This window comes from Capsella rubella, unplaced genomic scaffold, assembly GCF_000375325.1.
Source record: "Capsella rubella cultivar Monte Gargano unplaced genomic scaffold, Caprub1_0 scaffold_2, whole genome shotgun sequence".
Classification (NCBI taxonomy): domain Eukaryota; kingdom Viridiplantae; phylum Streptophyta; class Magnoliopsida; order Brassicales; family Brassicaceae; genus Capsella; species Capsella rubella.
The window spans coordinates 13,903,444-13,927,380 of NW_006238922.1; the positions used below are offsets into that span (position 1 = coordinate 13,903,444).

The 23,937-nt window shown below is 38.1% G+C and overlaps 11 protein-coding genes across 13 annotated transcripts; 5 read left to right on the forward strand and 6 right to left on the reverse strand.

The window, feature by feature from the left end:
* Window positions 1–136: 136 nt before the first annotated feature.
* Window positions 137–2,285, forward strand: LOC17894936. Its single transcript, XM_023787160.1, has 9 exons — window positions 137–292; window positions 425–512; window positions 591–676; window positions 787–1,002; window positions 1,191–1,381; window positions 1,472–1,630; window positions 1,718–1,798; window positions 1,871–1,925; window positions 2,000–2,285. The coding sequence occupies exons 2-9, from the start codon at window positions 428–430 to the stop codon at window positions 2,120–2,122; spliced, it is 996 nt and encodes a 331-aa protein (XP_023642928.1). The 5' UTR covers window positions 137–292; window positions 425–427; the 3' UTR covers window positions 2,123–2,285.
* A 67-nt stretch (window positions 2,286–2,352) lies between these two features.
* On the reverse strand, window positions 2,353–3,514 carry LOC17895651. The gene is made up of 3 exons (XM_006301443.2): window positions 3,260–3,514; window positions 2,888–3,110; window positions 2,353–2,803 (listed from the first exon to the last, which is right to left on the reverse strand). Exons 1-3 carry the CDS (start codon window positions 3,349–3,351, stop codon window positions 2,516–2,518), a joined length of 603 nt encoding a protein of 200 aa, XP_006301505.1. The 5' UTR covers window positions 3,352–3,514; the 3' UTR covers window positions 2,353–2,515.
* Window positions 3,515–3,560: 46 nt separating this feature from the next.
* LOC17895521 (probable DNA replication complex GINS protein PSF1) lies at window positions 3,561–5,786 on the reverse strand. 2 transcript variants are annotated; one of them, XM_006302779.2, is made up of 7 exons: window positions 5,473–5,783; window positions 5,178–5,245; window positions 4,976–5,089; window positions 4,702–4,873; window positions 4,434–4,583; window positions 3,874–3,936; window positions 3,561–3,783 (listed from the first exon to the last, which is right to left on the reverse strand). In XM_006302779.2, exons 1-6 carry the CDS (start codon window positions 5,545–5,547, stop codon window positions 3,910–3,912), a joined length of 606 nt encoding a protein of 201 aa, XP_006302841.1. In that variant the 5' UTR covers window positions 5,548–5,783; the 3' UTR covers window positions 3,561–3,783; window positions 3,874–3,909. The 2 variants fall into 2 exon arrangements, with proteins under 2 accessions (XP_006302841.1, XP_023642929.1); XM_023787161.1 differs by lacking the exons at window positions 3,561–3,783; window positions 3,874–3,936 and having other exon boundaries at window positions 3,943–4,583; window positions 5,473–5,786.
* A 744-nt stretch (window positions 5,787–6,530) lies between these two features.
* Window positions 6,531–7,287, forward strand: LOC17896441 (MAPK kinase substrate protein At1g80180). The gene has a single exon (XM_006302928.2). The coding sequence runs from the start codon at window positions 6,703–6,705 to the stop codon at window positions 7,084–7,086; it is 384 nt and encodes a 127-aa protein (XP_006302990.1). The 5' UTR covers window positions 6,531–6,702; the 3' UTR covers window positions 7,087–7,287.
* A 1,076-nt stretch (window positions 7,288–8,363) lies between these two features.
* LOC111831967 lies at window positions 8,364–8,668 on the forward strand. Its single transcript, XM_023787804.1, has one exon. The coding sequence runs from the start codon at window positions 8,447–8,449 to the stop codon at window positions 8,654–8,656; it is 210 nt and encodes a 69-aa protein (XP_023643572.1). The 5' UTR covers window positions 8,364–8,446; the 3' UTR covers window positions 8,657–8,668.
* A 90-nt stretch (window positions 8,669–8,758) lies between these two features.
* On the reverse strand, window positions 8,759–10,122 carry LOC17894506. The gene is made up of 3 exons (XM_006302848.2): window positions 9,793–10,122; window positions 9,590–9,695; window positions 8,759–9,244 (listed from the first exon to the last, which is right to left on the reverse strand). Exons 1-3 carry the CDS (start codon window positions 9,945–9,947, stop codon window positions 8,990–8,992), a joined length of 516 nt encoding a protein of 171 aa, XP_006302910.1. The 5' UTR covers window positions 9,948–10,122; the 3' UTR covers window positions 8,759–8,989.
* Window positions 10,123–10,514: 392 nt separating this feature from the next.
* Window positions 10,515–12,722, reverse strand: LOC17896407 (pentatricopeptide repeat-containing protein At1g80150, mitochondrial). The gene is made up of 2 exons (XM_006302295.2): window positions 10,981–12,722; window positions 10,515–10,873 (listed from the first exon to the last, which is right to left on the reverse strand). Exon 1 carries the CDS (start codon window positions 12,385–12,387, stop codon window positions 11,194–11,196), a length of 1,194 nt encoding a protein of 397 aa, XP_006302357.1. The 5' UTR covers window positions 12,388–12,722; the 3' UTR covers window positions 10,515–10,873; window positions 10,981–11,193.
* A 162-nt stretch (window positions 12,723–12,884) lies between these two features.
* LOC17895928 (probable polygalacturonase At3g15720) lies at window positions 12,885–15,160 on the reverse strand. Of its 2 annotated transcripts, none has more exons than XM_023788213.1 (9): window positions 15,027–15,160; window positions 14,832–14,892; window positions 14,529–14,666; window positions 14,237–14,413; window positions 14,082–14,105; window positions 13,798–14,005; window positions 13,602–13,683; window positions 13,293–13,515; window positions 12,885–13,179 (listed from the first exon to the last, which is right to left on the reverse strand). In XM_023788213.1, the coding sequence occupies exons 2-9, from the start codon at window positions 14,874–14,876 to the stop codon at window positions 12,952–12,954; spliced, it is 1,125 nt and encodes a 374-aa protein (XP_023643981.1). In that variant the 5' UTR covers window positions 14,877–14,892; window positions 15,027–15,160; the 3' UTR covers window positions 12,885–12,951. The 2 variants fall into 2 exon arrangements, with proteins under 2 accessions (XP_023643981.1, XP_023643980.1); XM_023788212.1 differs by having other exon boundaries at window positions 14,832–14,942.
* Window positions 15,161–17,104: 1,944 nt separating this feature from the next.
* On the forward strand, window positions 17,105–17,606 carry LOC17894429 (EPIDERMAL PATTERNING FACTOR-like protein 8). The gene is made up of 2 exons (XM_006301013.2): window positions 17,105–17,204; window positions 17,312–17,606. The coding sequence occupies exons 1-2, from the start codon at window positions 17,105–17,107 to the stop codon at window positions 17,512–17,514; spliced, it is 303 nt and encodes a 100-aa protein (XP_006301075.1). The 3' UTR covers window positions 17,515–17,606.
* Window positions 17,607–18,782: 1,176 nt separating this feature from the next.
* LOC17894389 lies at window positions 18,783–20,343 on the forward strand. The gene is made up of 3 exons (XM_006302540.2): window positions 18,783–19,482; window positions 19,751–19,923; window positions 20,020–20,343. Exons 1-3 carry the CDS (start codon window positions 18,907–18,909, stop codon window positions 20,183–20,185), a joined length of 915 nt encoding a protein of 304 aa, XP_006302602.1. The 5' UTR covers window positions 18,783–18,906; the 3' UTR covers window positions 20,186–20,343.
* An 834-nt stretch (window positions 20,344–21,177) lies between these two features.
* LOC17894474 (protein LURP-one-related 5) lies at window positions 21,178–22,253 on the reverse strand. The gene is made up of 2 exons (XM_006302763.2): window positions 21,874–22,253; window positions 21,178–21,784 (listed from the first exon to the last, which is right to left on the reverse strand). Exons 1-2 carry the CDS (start codon window positions 22,099–22,101, stop codon window positions 21,389–21,391), a joined length of 624 nt encoding a protein of 207 aa, XP_006302825.1. The 5' UTR covers window positions 22,102–22,253; the 3' UTR covers window positions 21,178–21,388.
* Window positions 22,254–23,937: the final 1,684 nt, after the last annotated feature.

A 23,937-nucleotide genomic window follows, 5' to 3' on the forward strand; every position in this document is an offset into this window, starting at 1 on the left:
TTGTACTCTCTTTGTTTTGTCCTCTGTAATTCTTTGTTTTTGTTATATTAATATATAATACCCTATATATATATATATATATAATCAAATCAAATCAGTCACTTGAGAGTTTCAAATCTTGGTTGTGTGTTCTGATTCTTCAATTGTGGTTTTGGAAATTGATTAGTACTCAAAAAGCGGAAGTGCCACAGCCCTGATCTGGGGGGCATCACCTCAGTCACGGTCTGATCGGCAGAAAGATAGAGTTGAAACCAATCCTGAACAGTTGGCTGCTGCTTCAGCTCAGGCTGATATATCCTTTTTTTCTTTATAATTACATTAAAGCTGCTTATTCTCCTTCTCTGTGCCACAGATTGGATCAGGGATGTGTGTGTGTGGTGCTGCTTGTGTATTTTAGATATTCTCCCTTAACTAACTTGGACACAGAATGACCATATCAACAGGCAGAACCACTCGGGTGATTGGATGGTACCACTCGCATCCTCATATTACCGTCCTTCCTTCCCATGTCGGTATGTATCATCTTATTTCTAACTAGTTTATGCTTTTATCTTGTTCCTCATATCTCTATCTCATGTTTTTTTATGTAGATGTTCGGACTCAAACTATGTATCAGCTTTTAGATCCTGGGTTCATTGGCCTCATATTTTCCTGTTTTAGCGAAGATGCTAACAAGGTTAGTAATTGCCATTGCTATCAAGGGATTACCAAGTCTAAACTTTTCAAGATATTTAATTTCTTCTCACCTTGGACACATGCCTAAATTGCCTTTGTTGATGTTTTCAGGTTGGAAGAATCCAAGTTATTGCTTTCCAGTCCTCTGATGGAAAACCAGATACTACTCCTACATCAATGAGCCTGGTTCTTGCAAATAAAGATTCTGTCATCGATGTAGAATCTTCATTGACTTCTTCAGACTCGATATTTCCTAGATCCTCTTCTCGTCGGGGAGGCATTCCTGACCAAGACACAAGTGACACAGCTACAACTTCCGGTTCTAAGGTCTCTTTTGCCTCTCTTTATGCTAAAAGCTATAGAAATTCATTCGCGCTTAATGAAAGTCTTCAAATTATAATTTCTTCACTCATTTTCCAAATTCTTGAGACCGTCATGATATTCTGATTGAACCGCTGGCTTATATATACACAGTGATGTCTGAGCTTAGTATGTATGTATGTTTGGCCGTGTAGGGTGGAGGACGAGTTTCAGATTTTGGGGCTTTCTTTGTTAATAGTAATGCTGAGACCAACAGCACCGGAAGAGATGGAACAAGTGGAAAATACAGTTCAGGAAATCTCAGCAGCTCAGCTATAGAACATGACCCAATGGACATGTCTGAAAGTATGCAAGAGGCAATGCTCCGTTCTAATTTAGAAACCAGGTATATCTCAACATGCACTTTTGGGCTAATGAACATTGCCCGTTCATTGTGTTATTAGCCTATTACTTAACCTAAAGCTTTTACGTGCAGTGGTGTGGGGTATGTTAGAAAAGAAGTCCCTCTTCATGTTTTGCCGACTTTATCGCTTCTTCAACTCAATTCACCTCTAGCATCTTTTAAGGATCTGCAAAGAGTACTCTACGAGGAGGAACGAGCAGCATACCACCAATCTGTGCAGCAAAGCATAAGGTTTTCGATTCAATCTTTTTGAGAATTTTTATTCATACCTCATGATAGAGATTTTAGTGCAAAAACTCCTTCTGTTTCTTTCTTTAGAGACGGGAGAGTTCATCCTCTTGCTTTCATCCACAACACATCGACATATCAGGCTTCCATGTGCAAGCTGATCGAATACTGGTTAGTGAAGCATGTGAAAACATTTTGATACGTGGTTTTGTTATTTGTTACATTGATTTCATGTTTTTGCAGTTTGAGTCCCGCCATCAGTGCACTTCAAGGTAGGCTGAGGGAGAACAAGATCCGGGTATGTTTTCCTCATAAGCCTTCTCATGGATATTGTGTTTCTGTTGGGTTTGAAGCATGTTGTGCGTTGTGCAGTTAGCAATGCTGATGGATGAAGCTGAGGTTCTGGAATCACAGAAACTAAAAGGAGCAGAGGCGAGCGGGGAACCATCTCATCTGGCTCATGGTTCTGGCAGCCGAAGCAGGAGAGGATTGTAGAAAGATTCTGCGAGTAAAGGCACATGCCTTCCTCTTTATGTATGTTTCTATATAGACATTTGTTTTTTTACAATTGTATCATATGCAGACATCTGTTTTTGTAGTGTACCCATCTGTAGCATTATTGTTTTTTTTCATTGGAGATTTAACACCTTTTTGCCAAGAGATGCTGTAATATATGTATTCATATATGTAAACATCATAATGAATTTGAGTTGGGAGAGACTTGGTGAAACAAAAAATTGCAGATCCATTATGAGAAATGATTGTAGAGATCCAAAGTTACAAAAGCTTTTCCTCAGAAATAAACAGTTTATATCATGTTGTGTAAAGGAAAAGCGAGTTGTTTCTAGGCATTGGAATCTCTCTATTAAGTTAGGGAAGCGCAGAAGGCTAGTCTCCTTTAGTGGATTGGGAAAAAGGGATAGATGTGCAACATCTGATGATCTTCCTGAGATCGCTTCGCATGGAGAGGAATGCAGAAAGTGATGCGAGAAAGAGCGTTGGGTAGACACGAACAGAGTTTCTGTGAGCGCTAAGCCAGTCATGAGCAGAGTCCAATAGAAGAATGTCTCTGAGAAGACCCCAATATATCAAAAGCGTAGCGATGAAGCTAATCCTAGTGGGTTTGAAGAGGTTGAGTAAAGCGCCTAGTAGACATAAACAACTCCCAGCAAACACCTGGAGCAGGGATGTTGTGACAGTAAGTAAGTAAGTAAAGGTGTGTTTGTCATAACGATAGCAAGATGGGTGGGTGGTGCAGACCTCTAGGTGATGAATATCGGAGGATGGATACATGTGGTCGAAGCCGTAAGAGGTGAACAAGTGGTGAAAGCTGGGGAGTTTGGAGCCAGCAAGGAGGGACTTGGCAAAGGCACCAGGATAAAGGAGTGTCTTGACAACAGATGAAGGAATCAACTCATTCGCAATCAACTCGGAGGAGATAACCTCTAATGGTGTTTCGCACCTCTTGTTCCTACACGCCACTCTGCACCACACATGAACCCAAGCAATAGTAATGGTCTAAGACAATACATACAAATTCCGTAATGGAAATGCTGAGCTGCTATATACGAGATTCCAGAAAACTTCAAATCAACCGTGCATTTTGCTTCTCAAGGAAAAGATGATTGGTACCTGAAAAGAGGAACCTGGAAGACGATGAGGAACGAGAACAGACAAGAGGCGATGACGGAGATTATCGAAGCCCATTTCTTCCAAAGAACCATTTTCGATTCCCGATTTTGGATTTCGATGATGAATATGAATGACCACAAATTTTTCTTAAAGGGTTCGTAATCGTAACCGAGAGGGAAAAATAAAAACCAAATTTTTTTTTAGAGAATTGTGGGAATATCACTCCCACCCACGTTTTTTCCCATTTTTTTTTTTTAAGTCAACAACACGTTTTTTACTTTTTTTTTTTATATTAATACAATACGTAATTACGTATGTCTCTCTCTATATTTAGCTTTGTTTATGGGTTTTAAAACGCATACAGAAGCTCCAATGAGACAATTTATCAAACTAGATGGAAACAGCAAGAATCCGTAATCAATTCAACTCGCACCACATCGTTTACATTCTGCCTCCTCTTCTATTTTGAATGCAAGCTACTCTTGAGTCTTGAGGATGTGATCTTATCCACCAGAGTGCAGTACCTTTGTAAGATAAAATATAATTTGTTACATGAGTTGCGTATGAGGTTTCATGTTCCTGTCTTACAATTATACAAGGCTAAATAAGCTTACACTCTTTTTTATCGCAGACCAGACCGTCGTCATCTATCAATCTGTCAGCTCCTTCATTTGGCCCTGTTCCAATTCACAAACCTCGACATTTAGAAACACTTCTATCATCCAAAGGATGTACCATCTTAATTTTGGTATAGCAATCAGAAGACTGCTTCTGATTTACAAACAACCTTTGGCATATACTATGAAAAACATCAAAATTGGCAGACCAGACAAACCAATATATACTTTCACAATTTATGAAAAAGGTTCCCCGCTATGTAATCTTCTTCACACATCAATTTTATACGTATCACTAAACCTAGAATTTCTACTGGCATCACTATTCAGATTTTCTTTAGTTTTGCTTTTCAGCTATATAGCTTATCTTTCGCAGTATTCTGTTTTTCTTCTACTAAACCTTTTAGGGAAGCCTGTAACTAAGGTTCTATCTACATCTCTACGAATTTGAGCAAGGCTTTTGCATGAATTCTTTGTGTTTCTAAATTATAAAAACGCGGAAGATTATGGGCTTAGATCATTCTAGTTTTTAGGGAGGGTACAATGAAACGACTGACCCGAGCAATGTAGGGTTCCGCATCAGTTCGTTTGAGGAAATGCATAGAATGACGGGCAAAATTTGTTGTTTTGTCACTCAGCACGATTCCTTCATCAATATCATCCAGAATCCTGACCTTGATGTAAGGATCTTTTGGAGGAACCATATCCTTCAAGAAATGAATGGAAAAGGGAAAATTAGTAGTCACAGTCAATCAGCACATAAGAAAAATCCAACAAACTAATGTTACGAAATCCGACAGCCAGGGTGGTGGAAAGAGGACGTACGACATTCAACTCGATTCCTACTTTTCCCATGTATGATTTAAGAGCTACGGAATGGTTCTTAAAGTAGTCTTTTTCCAGTGTAGTGAGCTTGCCTTGGATGTCAGAGGGAAGGTCGAGAAGTTCAAGGCCTACTCTCCATGCCAAATCCCGCACAATTTCTGCTCGGTTGTACCTAGAGAGGGACACAAGTGGCAGCTATATACTAAGAAACTTGTAAGTAATGGTGCAGAAGAATTTTGTTGAGTTGTTAAAAAAGAGAAGGTGGTTCTCTCACACATAAGCCATGAGGCAGCGCTTGTTCCGGATCAAAGAAAGGTGATGAATGAGTGCTCCATAGTGGTCAGCGTTTCTATTGTTCTGAACATCCAAACCTTCTTGTTGCATTTTCCTGAAAGTCAATCAAAAGGAAGCCGTAAACTGAATGATTGGCGAAAGGCAACAAGTGTGTGTGTGTGTGTGTGTTGATTTATTAGTACCTAATCAAGGACTGGATAAGATGGTGATTCTGGTCACATTCTTCAATTGTCTCGTCAAAGAGCTTGCTCTGTAAGAAAAAACAAGCAGCAAGATCATCTCTTATTCTGCTCAATTTCCAATGTCTAGCCTGGTAATAGTTTGGCATTTCTTTGCAGAATACAGATCTCAAAGGCTTAGCAAATTAAGACAACAAACAATAACAGCAACATATATCAACCCAAAGCTAAAACCATCTGAGATAACTGGTGGGAAAAGGGTTGAGAGAAGAAGAGAAGAAGAAGAGAGAGGACTTACGTTAAAAGGTTTGAGCTGACCTTTCTCTCCGCTGGCAAAATCTTTCACCAGCTGATACCCTTTTCTCCCGTACATGGTCTCTCTCAGGAATCACTTTTGGTTTGTTCAATTAGTTGGAGCAATTCATCAAACATCTGGCATGCGGAGAGAAAACCGCCGCAGAAGAAAGGCTTACAAGTGAATCGAACCGCTAGGGTTTCCGGGATGGATCTGCACAGGATGTTGGAATCAAACCCTTGATTAATACTCAAAACTTGAATAATAGAACAGTGGGATTGACAAGACACTGGGAAAAGGGACAAAGGAGAAGCGTTTGTAACAACCAGAAGAAGAGAAAGAAGCGATGTTGAGAGGAAGAAGAAGGACTTTTGTTGGTTAATTAGGCCAAGTGTTAAAAAAAAGGCCTTGTTGGGCTGTGAAACCAATATAGCCCACGTAAGTAAATGAGTTTAGTGGGAGAACAAGACTTTAGGTTATGTCTTAAGTGAAGACAAATACATATAAGCTGTATGTTGTATAATGTATGTTTTCTTAAAGCTTCTTGTAATATTTATTTTTGAGTATGATGATGAATGAAGATAAGGATGATCAGTTTGGTTGCTAGTGTAGTGTGATCATCAGGGCGATTGAGGATTTGTTTAAAAAGTGTAAAGCCGTTTCGTTCGCATGGATACGTTTTAATCTCTCGATAAAGAGGAATCAGTCATCTACTGAAATGTCAACCAACCAACCATATATATAAAAATATAAATCAACCAACCAAAAGAGGAGGCATGGACAACGAGTTATCGACAGTGCATTATCTTTTATTGGACTAAATGGTCGATATCCTACCAGATTCTACGCCCATAATTACCCGTTGCTGGCTTTGACCCAGTTTTCTCTCCCGTTTCATACAATGATTACGCATCTTAAACATTATTATCGCCATAATATAAAACATTCTCGCTCTCTCTCTCTCTCTCTCTCTCTCTTTGGTTAGATAATTCAAGAAGCTATTGCTGCAGCCACACATATATATAGTAGTAGCCTAGTAGGGAATGAAAAGACGACAAAAAATAAGTTAACTAGTAAAAGACATAAACTCATCGCAAAGAAGAGGAAGAAATGAACAAAAGTCCTCTGAACCAGTTTTAGCAAAAACCAATAAGGACGAGAGAAGTGCATGCAGAGAGATTAATAAACCAACAAATAAATAAAACGGAGGACGGGGAACAGTCAGTTCCGTCCATGGCGGGTCTTCAGAGATCCACCATCTCTTTCCGGCGACAAGGCTCTTCGGGTATAGTCTGGGACGACCGCCTCATCGCCGAGCTTAGCCAACAAGCCAACAACCAGAAGAAAGGCGATACCCATCCACAGGTCGACGGCCAGGCGGCGTCCGAACTTCAAGAGCAGATCACTGCTAAACCCATCGCCGGAGAAGGACTCGTGCCGGAGAGGAGTCGATCCAACGGCGGGGGCGGAGGAGCTATCCGCCACCATAGAAACACGGGGAGAGTGTCTCCGGCGGTGGACCCGCCATCGCCGAGACTGTCGGCGTTTGGGTGTTGCCCTGCGTTTGGGAAGAAGCCTAGTCAGAGGAAAAGGCCAACGAAACGCAGATCCAGGTAGGCGCCACATATTTATATATGAACACCACAAAGTAGTAAGAAGAACACACACAAACACGTGAAAAACTAAGGCAAAGAGAAGAGAGTGATCGTACAACATATATATACTTTAATGGATCTCTTTAATTACTTTTCTGTTTTTGTTTGTCTTCTTTACTTTTAAATTCTACTATAAACTTGTATTATGAACTTTCAACTCATCAGAAACATGTCTTGTTTATATACATCTGTTTCATTTCTATATATATATATATGAATCAGAATACTAATTATTAAAAGCTCCCCAAACAAAACAAAACAAAAAAAAATCCAAAATTATGTACGAAATAAGACGACCAAATTAAGTATCTCTTCCCCCGAGGAATAAAACAAAAAAACTTAAATGGGGCATGCATGATGCAGCAGAGAGCTGACTGCGCAAAGGCTACTATCCTTCATCCTCTCGTATGAATGTGTACTTAATGACTATTCAATGGATCGAGTGATTTAATTATTGACTGTGATCATTCGTTGGATTCGACTATTTATGATCATTCAAACCTGGGCATGCATGATGATGCAGCTGACTGCGCTAAAGGGGAAATAGACGAACTCATAATAATATGGCCCTTTTGAGCCTAAAGCTAAAGGGGCTAAACTCTGTAGGCCCAATGTAGTGTGGCCCATTCATAAGAACATCTATATTGTATATATATATAAAACAAAGATAACTATGAAAAAACGGCCCACTATAATAAAAGTGAGGAGGATCGTCACCGACATCATCGGAGCTACGAAAACGACTCTGGGTGGGTGGGAGAGTGGCTTATCTTGTAGCCCGCTACATAGACTTTGTTGTAAGAAGCTCTATGAATAATCAATTCCACTTGTTAGGTTAGATTTCATGTATGCCTTTCCTTTTTTGAAAGAGAACCTTTAGATTTGATTCTTAATTAATTGATCCTTACTTTAATAGAAACGCATATTATCTAATTTAATCACTAATTTAAAGGCTGAAGTTGCAAGATTTTTATTTGATTATAATTGCTGATACATATTATATTCTTTTGTACTTGGTTTAGATTTATATGTGGATAAGTGATGAGAGGATATGTATGGTTTTACTGCTACTATTAGCCCTATTTATATCTAATAAACCTCAAATTCAACATTCCATCTCTTACGAAGCTATTTTTTTTTATTCCTTTCAATAATTCAAAGCTGCTTCCGTAGGAATAAAAAAGACTTATTAGGCATGTAAATATAATACTGTACGTAGAATCAACTAGTCCTTTATAAATACGCCCCCAAACACACAAAACTCTCACCATCCACACAATCCAACTATAGCACCCCAAAACGTAAACATAAAGATTAGGAAAATGAGTTCCTTACAACAACTTTCTGTGCACAGTAGTACCAGCTCAAAGGTCATTACAGAGAAGAGAAGATCAGTAATAATCCCTTCCAATGGCGGCAGTATACTAGAGAGCAAGCCAACGATTCATGATATCGACAAAAGCGCCGAAGCTTTCATCCAAAACTTCCGGCGACAGCTTCTTCTTCAGTGCAATAACATCCTCCCTAGCTAGAGGACGTCTTTGATGAGATATATAATATTACAGTTAACATAATATAGATGTCGCATGTCATATGTGTCAGATAATAATCTTTCTATGCTTAGGCGATTTCAATTGTATTATAACATTTCTTTTAAAATCATACCACAAGTTTTAGAAGGAAACGATGACCAATGGTACATAGACTTAAGAGTGGATGGTCATTTTCCGGTTTAGGAATCAGATCAACCTGTCTTATTACACGCACTAGCTATTCACAGGCAGTCAAAGAGACGACAAAACACATCAAGGTTATATCTACCAAACAGAGACTTTAGGGAGAGTGAGAAGAATATATAGAGAGAACTAGGGGTGGATTTGAGTAGGGTGCGATGGCTGGACCAGCTGGCGGATGTTGTTGACTCGAGAGCAGGAACGAGCTATCTCACCGGCAAGAGGGATAACGGGGAGGCTATCGCAGTTGCAGATCTCGATCATGAAGCCATCAGGGTCGTGGAAGAAGAGTTGGTCCACTTGGATCCCTCCTTCTTCTACCACTGCTCTCACATACTCTATCTCCATTTCCTTGAGCTTCCTCTCCACCGCTTCCATGCTTTCGCACTGCGCTCAACACACAAATCTCTTGTATCAAAATTTGACAGTAACTAATAATACCTAACCGACCCTCTCAAGTCATTTTTTTTTTTTTTTTTGTCAAATAACGTGGCCTCATTTCTCATATTAGTTTTTTTTTCCTTGGCATTACTACAACAATCTATATAACTTGAGATAGAAGTACAGTTTCCACCTTGTTACTTTCAAAGTAGATATATTTTCACTAAATAGACTTTGTATTATTATCTGGTGGAGACTTAATTTTGTGCACAAGGGGGTTAGTGAGAGAAGGCATGTAAAAAGGTCGAAATGAAAATTAAAAGTTATAAAAGAAAAGAGAAGGAAACCTACCTGGAAAGAAATGTGATTATCCTTGGGATTAATCTCAGATTTCTTGACTAGTTTATCAGGTTCAGGAGATTGAAGAAGATGGATCCCAATTCCATGTCCAAACAGCCTGGGAAGTTAAAAACATTTTTGAAAAACTAGGCAATAATCATAATATATTGAGGTGTGTACGTGAACGTGAACGTGAACGTGATGGTACGTCTTACCAAGCGCCATCGAAATCAAAAGAGCCAGGTCTGCGGATCGGGAGGAACCCTAAAACGTTATGGTAAAAGCTCATGGATTCCTCCACCGATCGACAGAGAAGAGATATGTGATTCAACGACTTTATTTGCAGAGGGTTTCCCGTATTTTCCTTCATTTTCCCCCTCCCACTAACACAAACTACAAAGGCAACAACAAGGAAAACCAATTTCCAAAACAGAACAGAACAGAACAGAACAGAGCAACTCGCTGCCTCAGATCCTACCAACTCCGATGAATTTAAGGATTGATCGATTCAGGAGAAGGATGATTTTATTAGAATTCGCTTAATTGTACACGTGTGTGTGTGTATGATATTTATATATACATATGTGTCGTGATCGAGTAAACTACGGAACTTTACCTGAGGATGGCGATGATGCCTATGTTTATGCATCGCTTTTATTTTTCACATACTATGTCTATGTTGTATCATATTATCACCCAAAGGTACCATTCATCGTTTTAGTCGAATAGAGAGAATACGTCGTATATTTTGGATCTTCAGATCTCAGATATTTCAAATCATACAAATAATAAACGTTGATTCACCTAATGGCTTTTTTTTTTTTTTTTGGTTGGAGTTCAAAATAATTACAGTGCTAAAAAGATTACCGCCATAAAATCTAACTTTACAAGTGTTGACTGCCTGTCGAGGCATCTATATCTGTATAGACGTTTCGAGTCCAGCAGACAAATAAATATGTTTCCTTTACTAGTTTTGTATGATCAAAAGTTTCTACAAACAAATAAAATGGGTATTTTATTCCATAAACAATTAAAAAATAAATTCATTGCTGGTTGTCCCTCTTCTCTTCTCTGTTGTTTACATTCGTTGCTATAGCAGGAAAAGCTATGAACGTTGGGGTATCATCGCCTATGTTTACGTTTTATGCCTTTTACTTTGGCTGGAAGAAACTGACAACTTAACCGCTCTCCCCAGGGATCGTTGCTTAACCGAAGCGTTTGTCTCATCAGCCCAACGATCCTATCTGTTCCTCCCGCACATGGTCACTACTTTATGTATGCCATTTTTCTCTCCATCTTTAATCAAAAAGAATGAAATAAGATGTTTCTAGTCAGCATAACAAAAGCTAAGCTTGATCTATACAATCAAAACTCTTAATTTAGTAGAGACATCTATTACTTACTGGGTATCCATTGGAGTTTCCAAATCACCCTGGCCTCTATTATCATGGAACAACATAGAGCTGAATCCGATCAGGAGACTATATGTGTCTCCTCATATGGGGCTACATCCAATTTCCAGTTCCCCCACAGCTATACAAAAGAAACTCAGGAGAAAGAAATAAAGAATCCTTTGGCCGTCTGATGTAGCAAATTTGTTCCATACCATGTAAACATTACAAAATGGACTTAAGGGAGACCAACTGTTTTGACCTGAAAGGAGGGACTCGTTTGTGAACTAACGTCATGATCAACTTAGCCTGATCAAGCTGGCCCTTTTTCACAAGCCCATTGAGCAGCATCTCAACTGTGTCCAAGTTTGGGTACCACTTCTTTCTCATACAATCCTTGCACATCGTATAAGCCAAATCAAAATTTCCAGCCTTGCACAAATAGTGAATCATCGTCTGGTAGATCTTCAAATTGGGTTTGTACCCCTTACCATGCATCGCTGTATAAACCCTTTCGGCCATCTCAGGAAACCTCGCAAGGAAAAACCCTTTGATAACCATGTTATATGTTATGTTGTCCGGTTCCACATGGAGTCTTGGCATCAAAAGCAACAGATCATTTGCATCCCAAGCTCGTCTCCTATTAACTAAGAACTGAATCCTAACATTAAAAGTGGTGAGATTAGGCTTACAGCCCTTGAGGACCATAAGGTTCCACAATCCATTTCCAATCACACACCTCTCGTGCTTGTAAAACGCAGATATAAGTGTGGTATATGTAACAACATCTGGTTGTAACCCTGATTTCTCCATCTGCCGCATAGCCATATAGGCCCCGTCAAGTATGCCCAGGTCGCAGAAAGATTTAATGGCAATGTTAAAAGAAACTGCATCAATGTCAATGCCATAGTTTGAAGGGGCGTCGCGAAGGAAGTCCCGGATGGTGTGTAGGTCAGGCTTGAAAGACAAGACTTGAAGAGCGGCATTGAAGGACTTAACAGTTCTTTTGCAGCCGTGTAAATCCATATTGTAGAAAGTATCAAGGGCTTGCTTGGTCATTCCAGCCTTGCCATACAAGATAATGATCCTAACAATGAAACCCTCACGCCTACCTTGTGGAAGTGTCTTCTGATGCTCAAGCAGAAGCTCGATGAAGTCAAGCCGACGTGCAGCAGCTAATCTAGAAACCGTATCTTCAAAAGCAAATCGATTTTCAATCACCAAACGGTTAGTGGCATTAGCTTGAAAGAGCTTGAATAGCTTCTCAGGGTCTCGCTCAGATTTAAGCTTGACGAGGGCAGGCTCCTCGAGCGGTTGGATCTGATTGGACTCAGATGAAACACGAGAGCTCGATGCAATACCCAGGGCTACAGAGGAGGAAGAATGGCAGAATCTGCGAATGGTTCGCAGAGATAGCATGATCCCTCGAGCCTAAACATACCCGTACTGTGAACCCGATAACATGTAGGTTTTATTCAAATCTCCAGCCTTTGCAATCTGTGTAAGATCTAACAACCCAATCGATTCAAAGAGAGCGAAGAGTTGAGCAAACCCTCCACATCCATATCTACCTCAATCAATAATAACCTAAAACCATATGCGATTCCGCGGCAGCCATATCCGTGGAACCCCTCCAACAACGAATTTTAGAACACAGCCGAACTTTAGCTCAGATCGCTATGATCGAAAGCCGGGGCAGTGACCGGAAAAGGGAGAAATTTCGATCTGAGATGGAGATTAACAGGAGGCTAACGACTGAGCTGATTCGACGGAGGTTTAAGGTTTTAGGTTTTTCTGGGTTTGAGAAAACCACTGGACTTACTCATTTTGGGCTCAAATATGTTGTTTTTTTGTTTTGGGCTTTGCACTCTTATATTAGGCCTTCTTAACTTTAAAAATTCTTCTTTATTCCAAAATGACCCTTACATTTATACATATCCAAAATTTACACCCAGAAACTTTTTTTATTAAAATAGTTAGTCATTAGAGACAGGAGGAAGGTCGGATGATGCCTTGTGCGGAGCCCTGAACAAAAGAGCAGAGAGAGGAGACAGAATCAATTCCATTGGCCGGAGATAAGTCAATGTCTCTCATGAAAATGTCGGAACATGGAACACTCTCCCCTGAACACTCAAGCTTCATGGCCACCTTTGTAGCCGATGTTCCCCTCATCTTCATGTATCTCACTTTCTCTATGTGAACTGCCTTTCTCTTATATGATAAATATCACATCAAACATCAAACATGACCTAGCTCGTTTTCCATCAGCATTAAAAATAAAACTTGGAAATAAAAAAAGAAATTAAAACAAGATTCTTACGTACAGTCTGAGGGCATTTAGGGGCACAGCCGTAGAACTGATCAATGATGATGGGGTTTTGTACAGACGAGAAACGAATGTCAAAGAACTCGATTCCTCGGGCGTACCCAGTTCCTCCAGGCCACGTCTTGATTCGAGCTCCGTTTGTTGTTCCCGTGAAGTTAACGTGCCACACACGTATGTTTTCCACTGCTACCTCTGTTCCTCCTCTACCTAAACTCCCAATGCTGTCTCACATAATTTTTTTAGTTCAGAAAAAAAAAAAACATTTGGGTAAAAGTATGATTATCAAGATTGGGAAATTTTTAGCCACCTTACACCGTGACCAGGTCCGCAGTTGAGGAAGGAAACGTTCACATTGTTCACTTGATCTCCGATAGACACACAATCATCACCTGTTTGATTGTAGGAAATTGTAAGATTTTTAAAAAAAAACTAGCTGAGTTGAACTTTTTAATGAAATATTTTCTCTCGTGTCCTTGGATCAAGATAATTAATTATTGTTTTACCAGTGGCGATGTCAGAATGAGTGATCGAAACGGCTGTGGAAGATGTGATGTGAATACCATCGGTATTAGGGCTAGCCTCAGGTGCAGTTATTTTGATATCATCGATATACACATTGTGGCTTCCCATCACAAGAACATGGGTTTGTGCACTGTTTCTGAATCTCAAACTTTTTAGTGTTACATTTCCGCAGTTGCTAAATGTCATCATCTGCGGGAAATATATATATGTAGTTACTGAGACGTCCCAGTATATATATATATTCTTTTGCAAATAGCAAACTTACCGTTGGTGCAAGCGAGATGCAATCCTGAGACAGAGTATATAATGTATTACATAGAGATGGTTAGTTAGGATACAGTATTAACCAAAGAAAAAAAAATATAAAAAGTTGTTGAAAAAAATAGATGTAATTAGTAAAGGGGAAATAAAGAAAATTACGGGGCCGGGATGGTCTCTGCAATGAATATCCCACCAGGCTTTCCCCTGGCCGTTCAACAGGCCGCGCCCTACGATTGCAAGTCCATCCACTTGATCGAATATGAGCCATGGTATTACTCCGTTCTCACTTTTTCCCCACTTGTTTGGATCACTCTGCGCTATCATCTCTCCATCCATCTATATATATATATATATAATAACAAAATAACTTGGTAAAAAACTTGGAAGAGGTTCGATCATGTTCGATTATTCATGTAATATCAACCAAGTAAAGTGGTAGAGAGATATTTACAGTGAAAAGGAGAGGTTTGGGTATGCAAGGACCCGTGAAGTGAAGGGAGTTGAGGAGGAACACCTTCCCCGCTGGTACATTTACACTTGCCATTTTGGAGCTTCCCTTGCAAGCATTCTCCCACGCCTTTTGGAACGCCTTTTGTTTTTTAGTTCACAAATCATGTCCGATCCATCCATGTTTTTACGTACCAAATGTTATAACTTTGATTATATATGACTAATTAAATAAGTAAGCTGCTTGATAACTTTGTATCATGACTTAACGTTATAATTGCTTTGTATTTATACACCAATAACTTACATATGTATCATCAGCAATTCCATCTCCGACCGCTCCATATTTCATCACCGATTCAGCATAGCTTAACTCGGAAAGTCCAAAAATCGCAACGAGTATGAGCAAAACATGATTCTACACATTCGTATATATAAAAAGATGATTATTTTGGAAGTCAGGTTCGGTGTGAGTAGATAGAGGCAAAGAGTACTGTCTTACCATTTTGACGGAAAATGGATTGATCTCGGTAGCGTTGAATATCAGATTAAATTTCAGATTGTCTTGAGGGATTGATTCAAGCCTCGCATAGATTACAAACATATATAACAGCATTTGAGACAAATGCATGCATCTCTCGGTTTGGGTTTCTTAAATTTTCTAGGTTTATATTTACATAACATATATATATATTTATATGTGAATCTATATATATATATATATATATATATATATATACGAGCATCCAAGGATTCTCTGTATGTGTTTCCATTCGTAGCCTTAAGTTTCTTCTAATATCAAGTGCCATCAAACAGTCTTCTTTAGTATACGCGTTGCCAACGCGGCGATGGACTAGAAGGTTTTGGTGCCCTTTGCGTTACAATAACAAAAAAGGCATTTTCTAGCTATAATTAAGGTAACAAAAATAGTGCAATTAGTTTACTTTTATTAGGTGATCTATTACTCAGACGATGTGATGATGACATTCAGTTGAGCATCCAATTAAGGATTCTCTCTATGTATGCATTTCGTATAAAACAATAAAGTCAAAGCTTCCTTCTTTAACCAAAATAAAAATTAAAGTCAAAGTTTCCTCTAATACTCTGTATCATCGAACAGTCTTCTTGATTTGGACTAGTAGGTTTTGGCGCCTGTTTGAATTCATCCATCAAGACATCCTTCCATATATATCTAATCAAACAGAGTCTATCTCCGATGCTGCAAGAATTAATATGTATATTACTAAAAAAAAAAAAATGTGACAATGCTGCAAGAATATACAAGAAGCAGACATCCATATCTATATAAAGCTGGTCACTCTAATTTTGCTTACTTGTGAAAAAAATAATTATTACTTTCAGTATAGATTTGGATGTAGTCTCATCTTTGTTTGCATCTAAACTTGTACCTATGATCAACAAAATCTGATGGTAACGTTCTTTGATTATCCCCATTTCACAACCCATGTACAGTATATGCGTTTAAGACCAACTCCAATGGTAAATTTCTTAAAAAGTTTGTTAGTATATTTTTATTACAATAAAATATAAAATCTGAAGCTAAAAATCTTTTAAAGAGTAAGTAAAATTTATCTTCCAATGGTAAAGTTTTTAAGCATTAATTTTTTTTTTAAGCAGAAACCTTGTTTTTTTTTTTTTTTCTTTGCTCCACTCAATGAAAAACTGACACATGTTGTTAAGAATCATGTTCTAAGACCATGGGCATTGGCAAGTCCCATGGTCAGTCCCTCAGCTTTTTAGGAAAAAAAAAAAAAAAAAAAAATTTGTGTGGATCGTTCCTTTAAACGGGACTGTCCCTCTTCTATTCGCGGGCTCCACTGACACGTGGCGGCCCGCGATTGTTTTTTTTTTTTTTTTTTTAATTCTGTAAAAAGAAAAAAAAAAATTTGGGACCGATATCGGTCCCTCCGATGCACATGCCCTAAATCCCTTAGCTAAAAACTTTTCCTTAGCTTATTATACATTTTTGATTTATTTGTATTCCTTCTAACACCTAGAAACTTGCTAACAAACTTGCATTGGAGTTGCTCTGAGTTTAACATGTGCTCTTTAATCTTTGTATACATTAAAATTTGAAACATATTCTAGCTCGTTGCTGTAGAAGATGAATTTATTGTCACCAGACAGTGATCAAGAGATCACGTACGAGTTAAAAAATCTTCATATTCTCGACATGAATATGTAACATTAAAATCAGCAGCAACGTAACGTTTCCCCAAAGTTGAATGCTAAAACGTCCAGAGACTTGGTGGGGGTTTCCTCCGACAAACTTAAACCAACGATCTTCTATTATTGGTCGTTATATATTGATCCAATGGGCATCCTTCGGCATGTTTCTTGTCTTCTCTCCCCAACTCACGTTGTTTCGAGACCATCGCGACCTAACTAAATGTTTCATTTGACTTTCAACTTCACTTTTTCGTTTAATTATGGAAAAAAATTGTTATCGGTGTATATACATATATGAGTGGGTGGGTATATAAATTTCAGCATGTGTATGTTATTGCTATATATACATATAACTCTTACGCGCATTGGGGTTTGATAAAAAGTAAAGAAATGATATCGTCAAGGAAATATAAAGGATGTGGTTTTAGAGCTGCATTGCTCATTGTCAATATCTTCGCCTTCGCTCTCATGTCTCTACACTACGTATCTGGTATACAGTCCCTATAAATATATATATTACCCCTTAAGTATAGAAGAAATCTGTTATATATATTAATCCATCTCTGACTTATATATATGTACTATACATGCATGTAGGAGCTCATGATCATCAACAAAAAGAGAAGGAACCGGTTCTGGGTTCAGAGCCTCCCGTGTGTGCGAGCAAGTGCCTGAACTGCAACCCTTGTCTTCCTTATCTGTTTGACATTTATGGTTCTCGTGATGATGATTATAGTGAACCACCATATTATCCCGTAAGATGGGTCTGTAGATGTAGCGACGGAGTATTTGAACCGTAAGAATGGTATTTATATGTATTTTTATGTGTGTTTCTTCTCATGGATATTCATGTTTGATGGTTTATATATATAATATATCAGAGAAAATAAAATTTGATGGTGTGTTTGTATGTGTCCGTTGTGGGTATCATGCATGTTGTGTCAGTGTGATGCACCATCCACATACTGGACGTAATAATACTGGGCCAGAATTATAATGGGCCTAGAGAGAGAGAGAGCCTTAATATATAAATGAAGACATGGTCCTGCCTAAAAATTAAAAGCTTCAGACTCCAAGTAACGAAGACCTTTTCCTTCGATCCTTCACCGTACGTTTTTGGTTACCTTTGTGTCCATATATGTATCGCATCTTATATTTTATCTTTATGATGAAATAACTCGACATCGCCTTGGCAAAATAAGAAATTAATTATCCAACATTTCAACCTCAGGCATCACATCCTAATGATTCCTTATGTTCCATGTAAAAACTAAAAATGGTATATAAGGACCGATAAGATTCATATTGATTAATATTCGTGTCGATTATTCGAACGAAAATCAGATTTATTATATATATATGAATTATTAATCATGCAGCATCATAAAATGATCAGAATCTCTATATATGTATGGATAGTGTGGAATCATTGACGTATCATTTTCTTCTCGACGCTTCGAAAGAAACCCTAAGAAAACGTTATTATCTGCTGAATACATTTAATCCATAGCGTGACAAGGAGAACAGAGGCCGTCGTAGATAAAAAAAAAAAAAAAGCATGAGAGTGATCAATGTGATCATGAAGACGATCGAATGTGAAGCACTGAGACGGAGAGATTATATATCTCGCCTCACCGCTTGCCTTTTACGTACGTCGTTGTCGGTATTGTTTCGTCAGCTCAAAGTCTTAAACGTGTCGACTGTTGTCTCGGTCTGAGAGAGAGCACTGTAGCTGACAGTTACGTTTAGAGTTTTGTCTCCATCTCCTAGGCAACCCAGCACCGTCAGTTCTTTGTGTAACGATGGGGACAAAAGGGTGGATGGTAGGCCCTCGCTCGCCCATGTGGTTGTAGTCAACGTGTCACATTACTAGAGGCTATGCTTTTATTTACGATCTATTTTTGCTTTCAATCTATGGAATCATGGTCCCGTCCGTAGAATAATATAACTTCACTTGTATTATTTGTTTCCCTTGGCTGGTGTTAACTTAGAGACCAAATAAATATAATATAAACATACTTTATCTTTTACAGTCTTAAATATATAATTATGCGGCTTACCATTCTCTATATAAAAAAGAAAGACTTTAGTAGATCGACTACTACTCGTTTATAAAGAGTGGGGTTGCGTGTGTTAGTTTAATGGAGTTTTTAATTTAAGATAGTTATAGTTGGTACCCGAGTGGTTTCATTATGTTATTGAGAAGCACATCTGCTCCGATACTGAACTCGTGGCTTCCACAACACTGCACGAGAGAATCGTCTCCAGAGCCGGAGTCACAGCTCCAGCGCCGGTCAAGGTCGTTGTCTCTTTTCTCATCAAAGTCCATAGATGGACACACCGGTGAGCAGTTGCACCAAGCTCTCTCCGAGCAGAAGGATATTGTTCTTAAATCAAGAAGCAACGAGAACCACAACGAAAACCCAACACCACCACGCAGGCAACGCAGGTCATCTTTAGATGAAACACGCTACGCCAAAAAGACTTTGGATCCCTCGTCAACTTTCTTAGTGGATAGGCTGTTCTCGAGCTCAGGACTGGGAGAAAAGACCAGCAATTATGATGATCGTCTTGAGACTCTTGTGAGTGGTGGTGGCGGCGGGATGGGCAGCAGCGGCGGCAAGATTTGCACCGGCGGCGGTGTCGGTGGAAGTGGTGTTGACGGCGGCGGAAGTGAGGACGCTACCGATAAGTATTACAAAGAGATGATCGATTTGAATCCAGGAAACTCGCTTTTGACTGGAAACTACGCCAAGTTCTTAAAAGAGGTAATGAGTTGAGTAGTGATTTTGTCAAGGAAAAGAAAAAATATCTTTATTAGCCATTGAGATATTTTATACTACAAGATAGTTAAATTAAGGAAGATTCTCATCCACGTGTAAAGATTGTATTTGCATGCGCAGACCAAAACAAATAAAAACCCATATACTGTATATTGTTTTCATGTTTAGTTTCACGAAAAAACGTAGTCGTAGAAGAAGAGAGGAGAGAAATTAACGTTCTCATCGGGCAAAATATATTTATGTATATGAACAGGTGAAAAGAGACATGAAGAAAGCAGAAGAGTATTGTGAAAGAGCGATTTTGGGGAACACCAACGATGGAAACGTCCTCTCTCTCTACGCTGATCTCATTTTGCACAACCACCGAGATCGTGAAAGAGCCCACTCGTACTATCAACAAGCCGTCAAAATGTCCCCCGAGGATTGGTAATTTTTTTTGCCAAGTTTACTAATTTCTATATGTTAAACACCAATTCTCTCATGGATGCTGACAATATTGTAATTAACAAAAAATTGGGGCAGCTATGTGCAAGCTTCATACGCAAGGTTTCTATGGGATGTGGAAGAGGACGAAGATGAAGGAGAAGAAGAAGAAGAGAGGAGTGATGATATTGGCCATGTTCCTCCAAATACTACTACCATATTCCGTGATTTTTCCCAACACACTTCTATTACCGCATCATCGTAATATATCAAGACACATGTCTAATCGTGTGTTCGTCGTATTTAAAATAAATATATAGCATATAGATGCATGTTTAATAGCCATGTGCAAATGCGGTATGCGTGTAAAAACATACATATTACGGAATATTGTATAATATGGATATGTTTTTCTGTGTTCCATTGCATATGTGTCTTTACCATTTTACAAAGTATGAGAGCCTTAATCGAAATACTATTAACAAACAAAAATATATACATATTAGGCGTTTATTATGATACATAATTGATACAGATATTTTTTTAGTTGGCAACTTGACATCAACCAACGTCAAGCCGATCCGTAGATATTTTGGAGTTAGAAAAGACCAAAAATATCTTGTTCGTACTTGGGCGGGCCTCAACGTTTGATTTCTCTCAGTTAGTAAAGCAATAAAACACGTTAATGGGCCATAATATAGCCTAGAAAAAATAAAAAATTTTGAACACTCAGTGATGGAAGGTGATATCAAAAGTCAAAACAAGTACACTGTGTGAACCAAAAGCTTGTTATTCAAACTTCTTCGCTATTTACTATTGTTTGGTCATACACGGGACATTTATTTTCGCAGAAATTGAAACTTTTCCTCTATTAATAAGTCAAGAGGAATTATTACAGTTCATATCACGATTAATTTGTAGCATAAAATATTAGTCCTCCTAATTGATGCAATTTTTCAGTGCTATCCCTATCTAGAGTACTATCTCCCATAGAGTTGGAGTAATACAGAAGTTGAACCGTCCTATAAAGGCCATGTCAATGGAGAGAGAAAAACAGATGGATCAACAGGTAATGGATGGTCAGCTTAATATAATGTAAATTTTGCAACTCGTTCGAGCTATACAAACTTTTTTATATGCCTAAAACTCACCTAGAAAAGGGAAAATAACTAGACAAAAGAATATTGTAAACCGACAACGTAACTAAATTCTAACTCCATTGGTGGAACCCTTAATTATCTTCAAATGGAACAGCTGTATGTAATTAGAGTAATTCAAACCAACCACTGATTACATATATCATTATGGTGAAAGACGTAATAGATTTTTGTCCAAATCGTTCCTTTCAAGCCGACAGAGAGAAAACTCACATTCACAACTAGATAGATCTCTAATATAGATTTGATAAAAAATTATTAAATTTTGATTTTAAGAAGAAAACAAAAAAAGAAAAAGGGGGAAAATCAAATCAGTGATCTTCTGCGGAAGGGTGCACCTGTTGTTCACCAACCTCGAGAAGATCGTCGCCGTAGATTTGATCAAGGACAAGAACCAAGCCCATTGCAAAGGCTCCATCAAAACCGGGTTTGACGTTCAAAGAGAAAACGTCTTTACCAAGCATAACGTTCGTTGAGGCATCCACTTTGCGGCGTACCTCGGCCACCTTCCTCCTCGTCTCCGCCTCCAAGACGGTGCAGCTCCTTTGCCCGAAACTACCTTCGATCAGATACTCGCCGCACATGTACACCTCCACCGTCACGCTGTTCCTCCCAATTATGGACGACCTCCTGACCCCGAAGATCGGTTTCTGTCCGTCCGATCTCTCCCCCAGATAGCCTTCCCATCTCCGTCTTAAACTCGGCCTCTGTTTTGAACCCAAAAACTGATTAAGTAGAAAGCCTTTCAAATATATATATATAAAAGAGATAAAAGATAAAAGGAGGAGGCATGAACCTTTCGTCGGAGGGTGAGGAGACATCGGCCGTGAGCGTCCATGAGGACAACCTCGTCGGTGTCGCGGGTGTTGGGGCCACCGTAAGAGTCCACCCGAAACACCAATCGGCCCTTGCAGTCGTAAACCGTGAAACCATCGCCGGCGAAAAACAGAGAAGTTTTCCGAACAGTGAGGGTCCTTTCTACTTGGTGTATGAATTCATCGTCGACGAGCAAACCCCCCTTCATATTATTTTGTTAGGCTTCCTACTTAACTGGTTATCTGTATATGATGAGATGCTTGTTGTTAGCTTTCGATTTAGAGTATACTACTAGGGGACTTAGTCTAGTCTCTCTTCTTGTTTTGGAGATTTTAATTAAATTGGGAGGGAGAGAGGAAAGCCAAGGTTGGGGGAAAAGGAAAGACAACGAGTGCAACTCATTTATAAAGGCTGAAGACGACAGCCCACTCGGGTCATCTACCAATTTTATTAGCTTTAAGCTAATGCTACCTTGACACGTGTGGCTGACTCCTCCTCCTCGCCTCGACTTTATTTATTTCATAAAGTTGCCAATAAGTACCTCTTCACTCCACCGTTAATATCTTTTTACGTCACGTTCAAACATAATAAGTATATATCTCGTTCGATTCCAACCTTCATGTCTTATAGTAACTTTTCAGGTATTCGAAGATCTTACCTCTATATAACATTTGACCAACACCTATATACGTATAGTGGTTTTTTTAATTACCATCCTCCTCGTATATATATGATGATGTATATTATCTTCCTTTCGTTTCGAAATCGCACGTTCTATTTTCGTTTTGCTATAAATTACTTAAAATATTCCATGTATGTTATTAATTCTTTTACTTTTGAAAAGATTCTTGTTTTGACTGTCTTCGGCAAACCTCTAACCTTTCTTTCCGATCACTGTTTCTCCTTCACTCCTTTTATACGATTCTTATAACAATATTATTCCGCGTTTTTTATACAATCACACTACATATCAAAAAGTGTACTTTGTTTTAAAATAAAAAGCATCTTACAGGTGCGGGGGCATCAAAGTTGCGTCTCATCGATTCCCCTCTATGATTCGTTTAACTATTACTCTATAACTAATTCAAGTCTCATTTTTATAACGTTTAACATTATATGATAACTAAAGTATAGCTACATATATTAGTGGATTTGAATATCTTCTCATATCTTAAAAACTATTTTTTAAAAATCTTTTCATATCTCGTCGTTGAAATTATTATGATCTATATAAAATATGAAACTTCCATGTACCATCAAGGTCCATGATCAGCTAAGCTAGTCAATAGTCTAGTACCAACACTTATACTTTAAAATTTTGTCCCGAAACGGAGACGAATTAAAACTGTGGAAAATGTGTGTTGTACCCGAGGGATATCATTATATACCATCTCTATCTCTATTTGCATTATTTCAAATAGACCCATCAAGTGGCCCTGTACGTATGGGAATAAAGATTCCCACCACATAATTGAAGATAAATCCTAACGTTCCCATCAAACATTATAGAAAGTATCATATTTTTTTATATATATTATTTTCTCAATATTTGTAATTTTGTATGATGATACAGTGGTCTAGTTAGGAAGTGAAACTTGTAATTTGTAAACACTAACATAGATTGTAAATAACTTATATAACTATCATTTGATCTCAAAGAGCTTTTTGACCAACATTTAGATACAGTAAAACCTCTATAAATTAATACTCGATAAATTAATAACTTCTATAAATTAATAAATTTATCCGGTCCCAAGTTGGGACCAGTGTAATTTTAGACATATTTCGATAAAATAATAAGATAATAATTTTTTTGAAAATCCTTTGTAAATATATGGTCCCATCAAAATTATAAATTAATAATTAGGTAAAATTTTCAAAATATATGTATATATAAACACATTAGTTTTTGTTAGATTTTATTTCTAATATTTTACTATATGAAAAATAGTTAGCATTCTATTTTAATACATAATTATTATTATTTTATTTGTAATTGAATATATAAAATACTAATTATCATGATTAAATCTTATTTTTAAAA

Coding starts and splice junctions, on each gene's coding strand:
- LOC17894389 (XM_006302540.2), top strand. CDS start 18,907: ATGTTATTGAGAAGCACATCTGCTCCGATACTGAACTCGTGGCTTCCA. Junction 19,483..19,750: donor ACGCCAAGTTCTTAAAAGAG/GTAATGAGTTGA, acceptor GTATATGAACAG/GTGAAAAGAGACATGAAGAA. Junction 19,924..20,019: donor AAAATGTCCCCCGAGGATTG/GTAATTTTTTTT, acceptor AAATTGGGGCAG/CTATGTGCAAGCTTCATACG.
- LOC17895521 (XM_023787161.1), bottom strand. CDS start 5,547: ATGTACGGGAGAAAAGGGTATCAGCTGGTGAAAGATTTTGCCAGCGGA. Junction 4,874..4,975: donor CGCTGCCTCATGGCTTATGT/GTGAGAGAACCA, acceptor GTCCCTCTCTAG/GTACAACCGAGCAGAAATTG. Junction 4,584..4,701: donor TAGGAATCGAGTTGAATGTC/GTACGTCCTCTT, acceptor CATTTCTTGAAG/GATATGGTTCCTCCAAAAGA.
- LOC17895651 (XM_006301443.2), bottom strand. CDS start 3,351: ATGGTTCTTTGGAAGAAATGGGCTTCGATAATCTCCGTCATCGCCTCT. Junction 3,111..3,259: donor TTCCAGGTTCCTCTTTTCAG/GTACCAATCATC, acceptor TGTGTGGTGCAG/AGTGGCGTGTAGGAACAAGA. Junction 2,804..2,887: donor CCGATATTCATCACCTAGAG/GTCTGCACCACC, acceptor TCCCTGCTCCAG/GTGTTTGCTGGGAGTTGTTT.
- LOC17896407 (XM_006302295.2), bottom strand. CDS start 12,387: ATGCTATCTCTGCGAACCATTCGCAGATTCTGCCATTCTTCCTCCTCT.
- LOC111831967 (XM_023787804.1), top strand. CDS start 8,447: ATGAGTTCCTTACAACAACTTTCTGTGCACAGTAGTACCAGCTCAAAG.
- LOC17896441 (XM_006302928.2), top strand. CDS start 6,703: ATGGCGGGTCTTCAGAGATCCACCATCTCTTTCCGGCGACAAGGCTCT.
- LOC17894506 (XM_006302848.2), bottom strand. CDS start 9,947: ATGAAGGAAAATACGGGAAACCCTCTGCAAATAAAGTCGTTGAATCAC. Junction 9,696..9,792: donor TTTGATTTCGATGGCGCTTG/GTAAGACGTACC, acceptor TTAACTTCCCAG/GCTGTTTGGACATGGAATTG. Junction 9,245..9,589: donor ATAATCACATTTCTTTCCAG/GTAGGTTTCCTT, acceptor TGTTGAGCGCAG/TGCGAAAGCATGGAAGCGGT.
- LOC17894936 (XM_023787160.1), top strand. CDS start 428: ATGACCATATCAACAGGCAGAACCACTCGGGTGATTGGATGGTACCAC. Junction 513..590: donor CGTCCTTCCTTCCCATGTCG/GTATGTATCATC, acceptor TTTTTTATGTAG/ATGTTCGGACTCAAACTATG. Junction 1,382..1,471: donor CGTTCTAATTTAGAAACCAG/GTATATCTCAAC, acceptor TTTTACGTGCAG/TGGTGTGGGGTATGTTAGAA.
- LOC17894474 (XM_006302763.2), bottom strand. CDS start 22,101: ATGAAGGGGGGTTTGCTCGTCGACGATGAATTCATACACCAAGTAGAA. Junction 21,785..21,873: donor TCCTCACCCTCCGACGAAAG/GTTCATGCCTCC, acceptor GGTTCAAAACAG/AGGCCGAGTTTAAGACGGAG.
- LOC17894429 (XM_006301013.2), top strand. CDS start 17,105: ATGATATCGTCAAGGAAATATAAAGGATGTGGTTTTAGAGCTGCATTG. Junction 17,205..17,311: donor GTCTCTACACTACGTATCTG/GTATACAGTCCC, acceptor ACATGCATGTAG/GAGCTCATGATCATCAACAA.
- LOC17895928 (XM_023788212.1), bottom strand. CDS start 15,155: ATGCATTTGTCTCAAATGCTGTTATATATGTTTGTAATCTATGCGAGG. Junction 14,667..14,831: donor GAATTGCTGATGATACATAT/GTAAGTTATTGG, acceptor AAAAAACAAAAG/GCGTTCCAAAAGGCGTGGGA. Junction 14,006..14,081: donor GCATCTCGCTTGCACCAACG/GTAAGTTTGCTA, acceptor TATTTCCCGCAG/ATGATGACATTTAGCAACTG.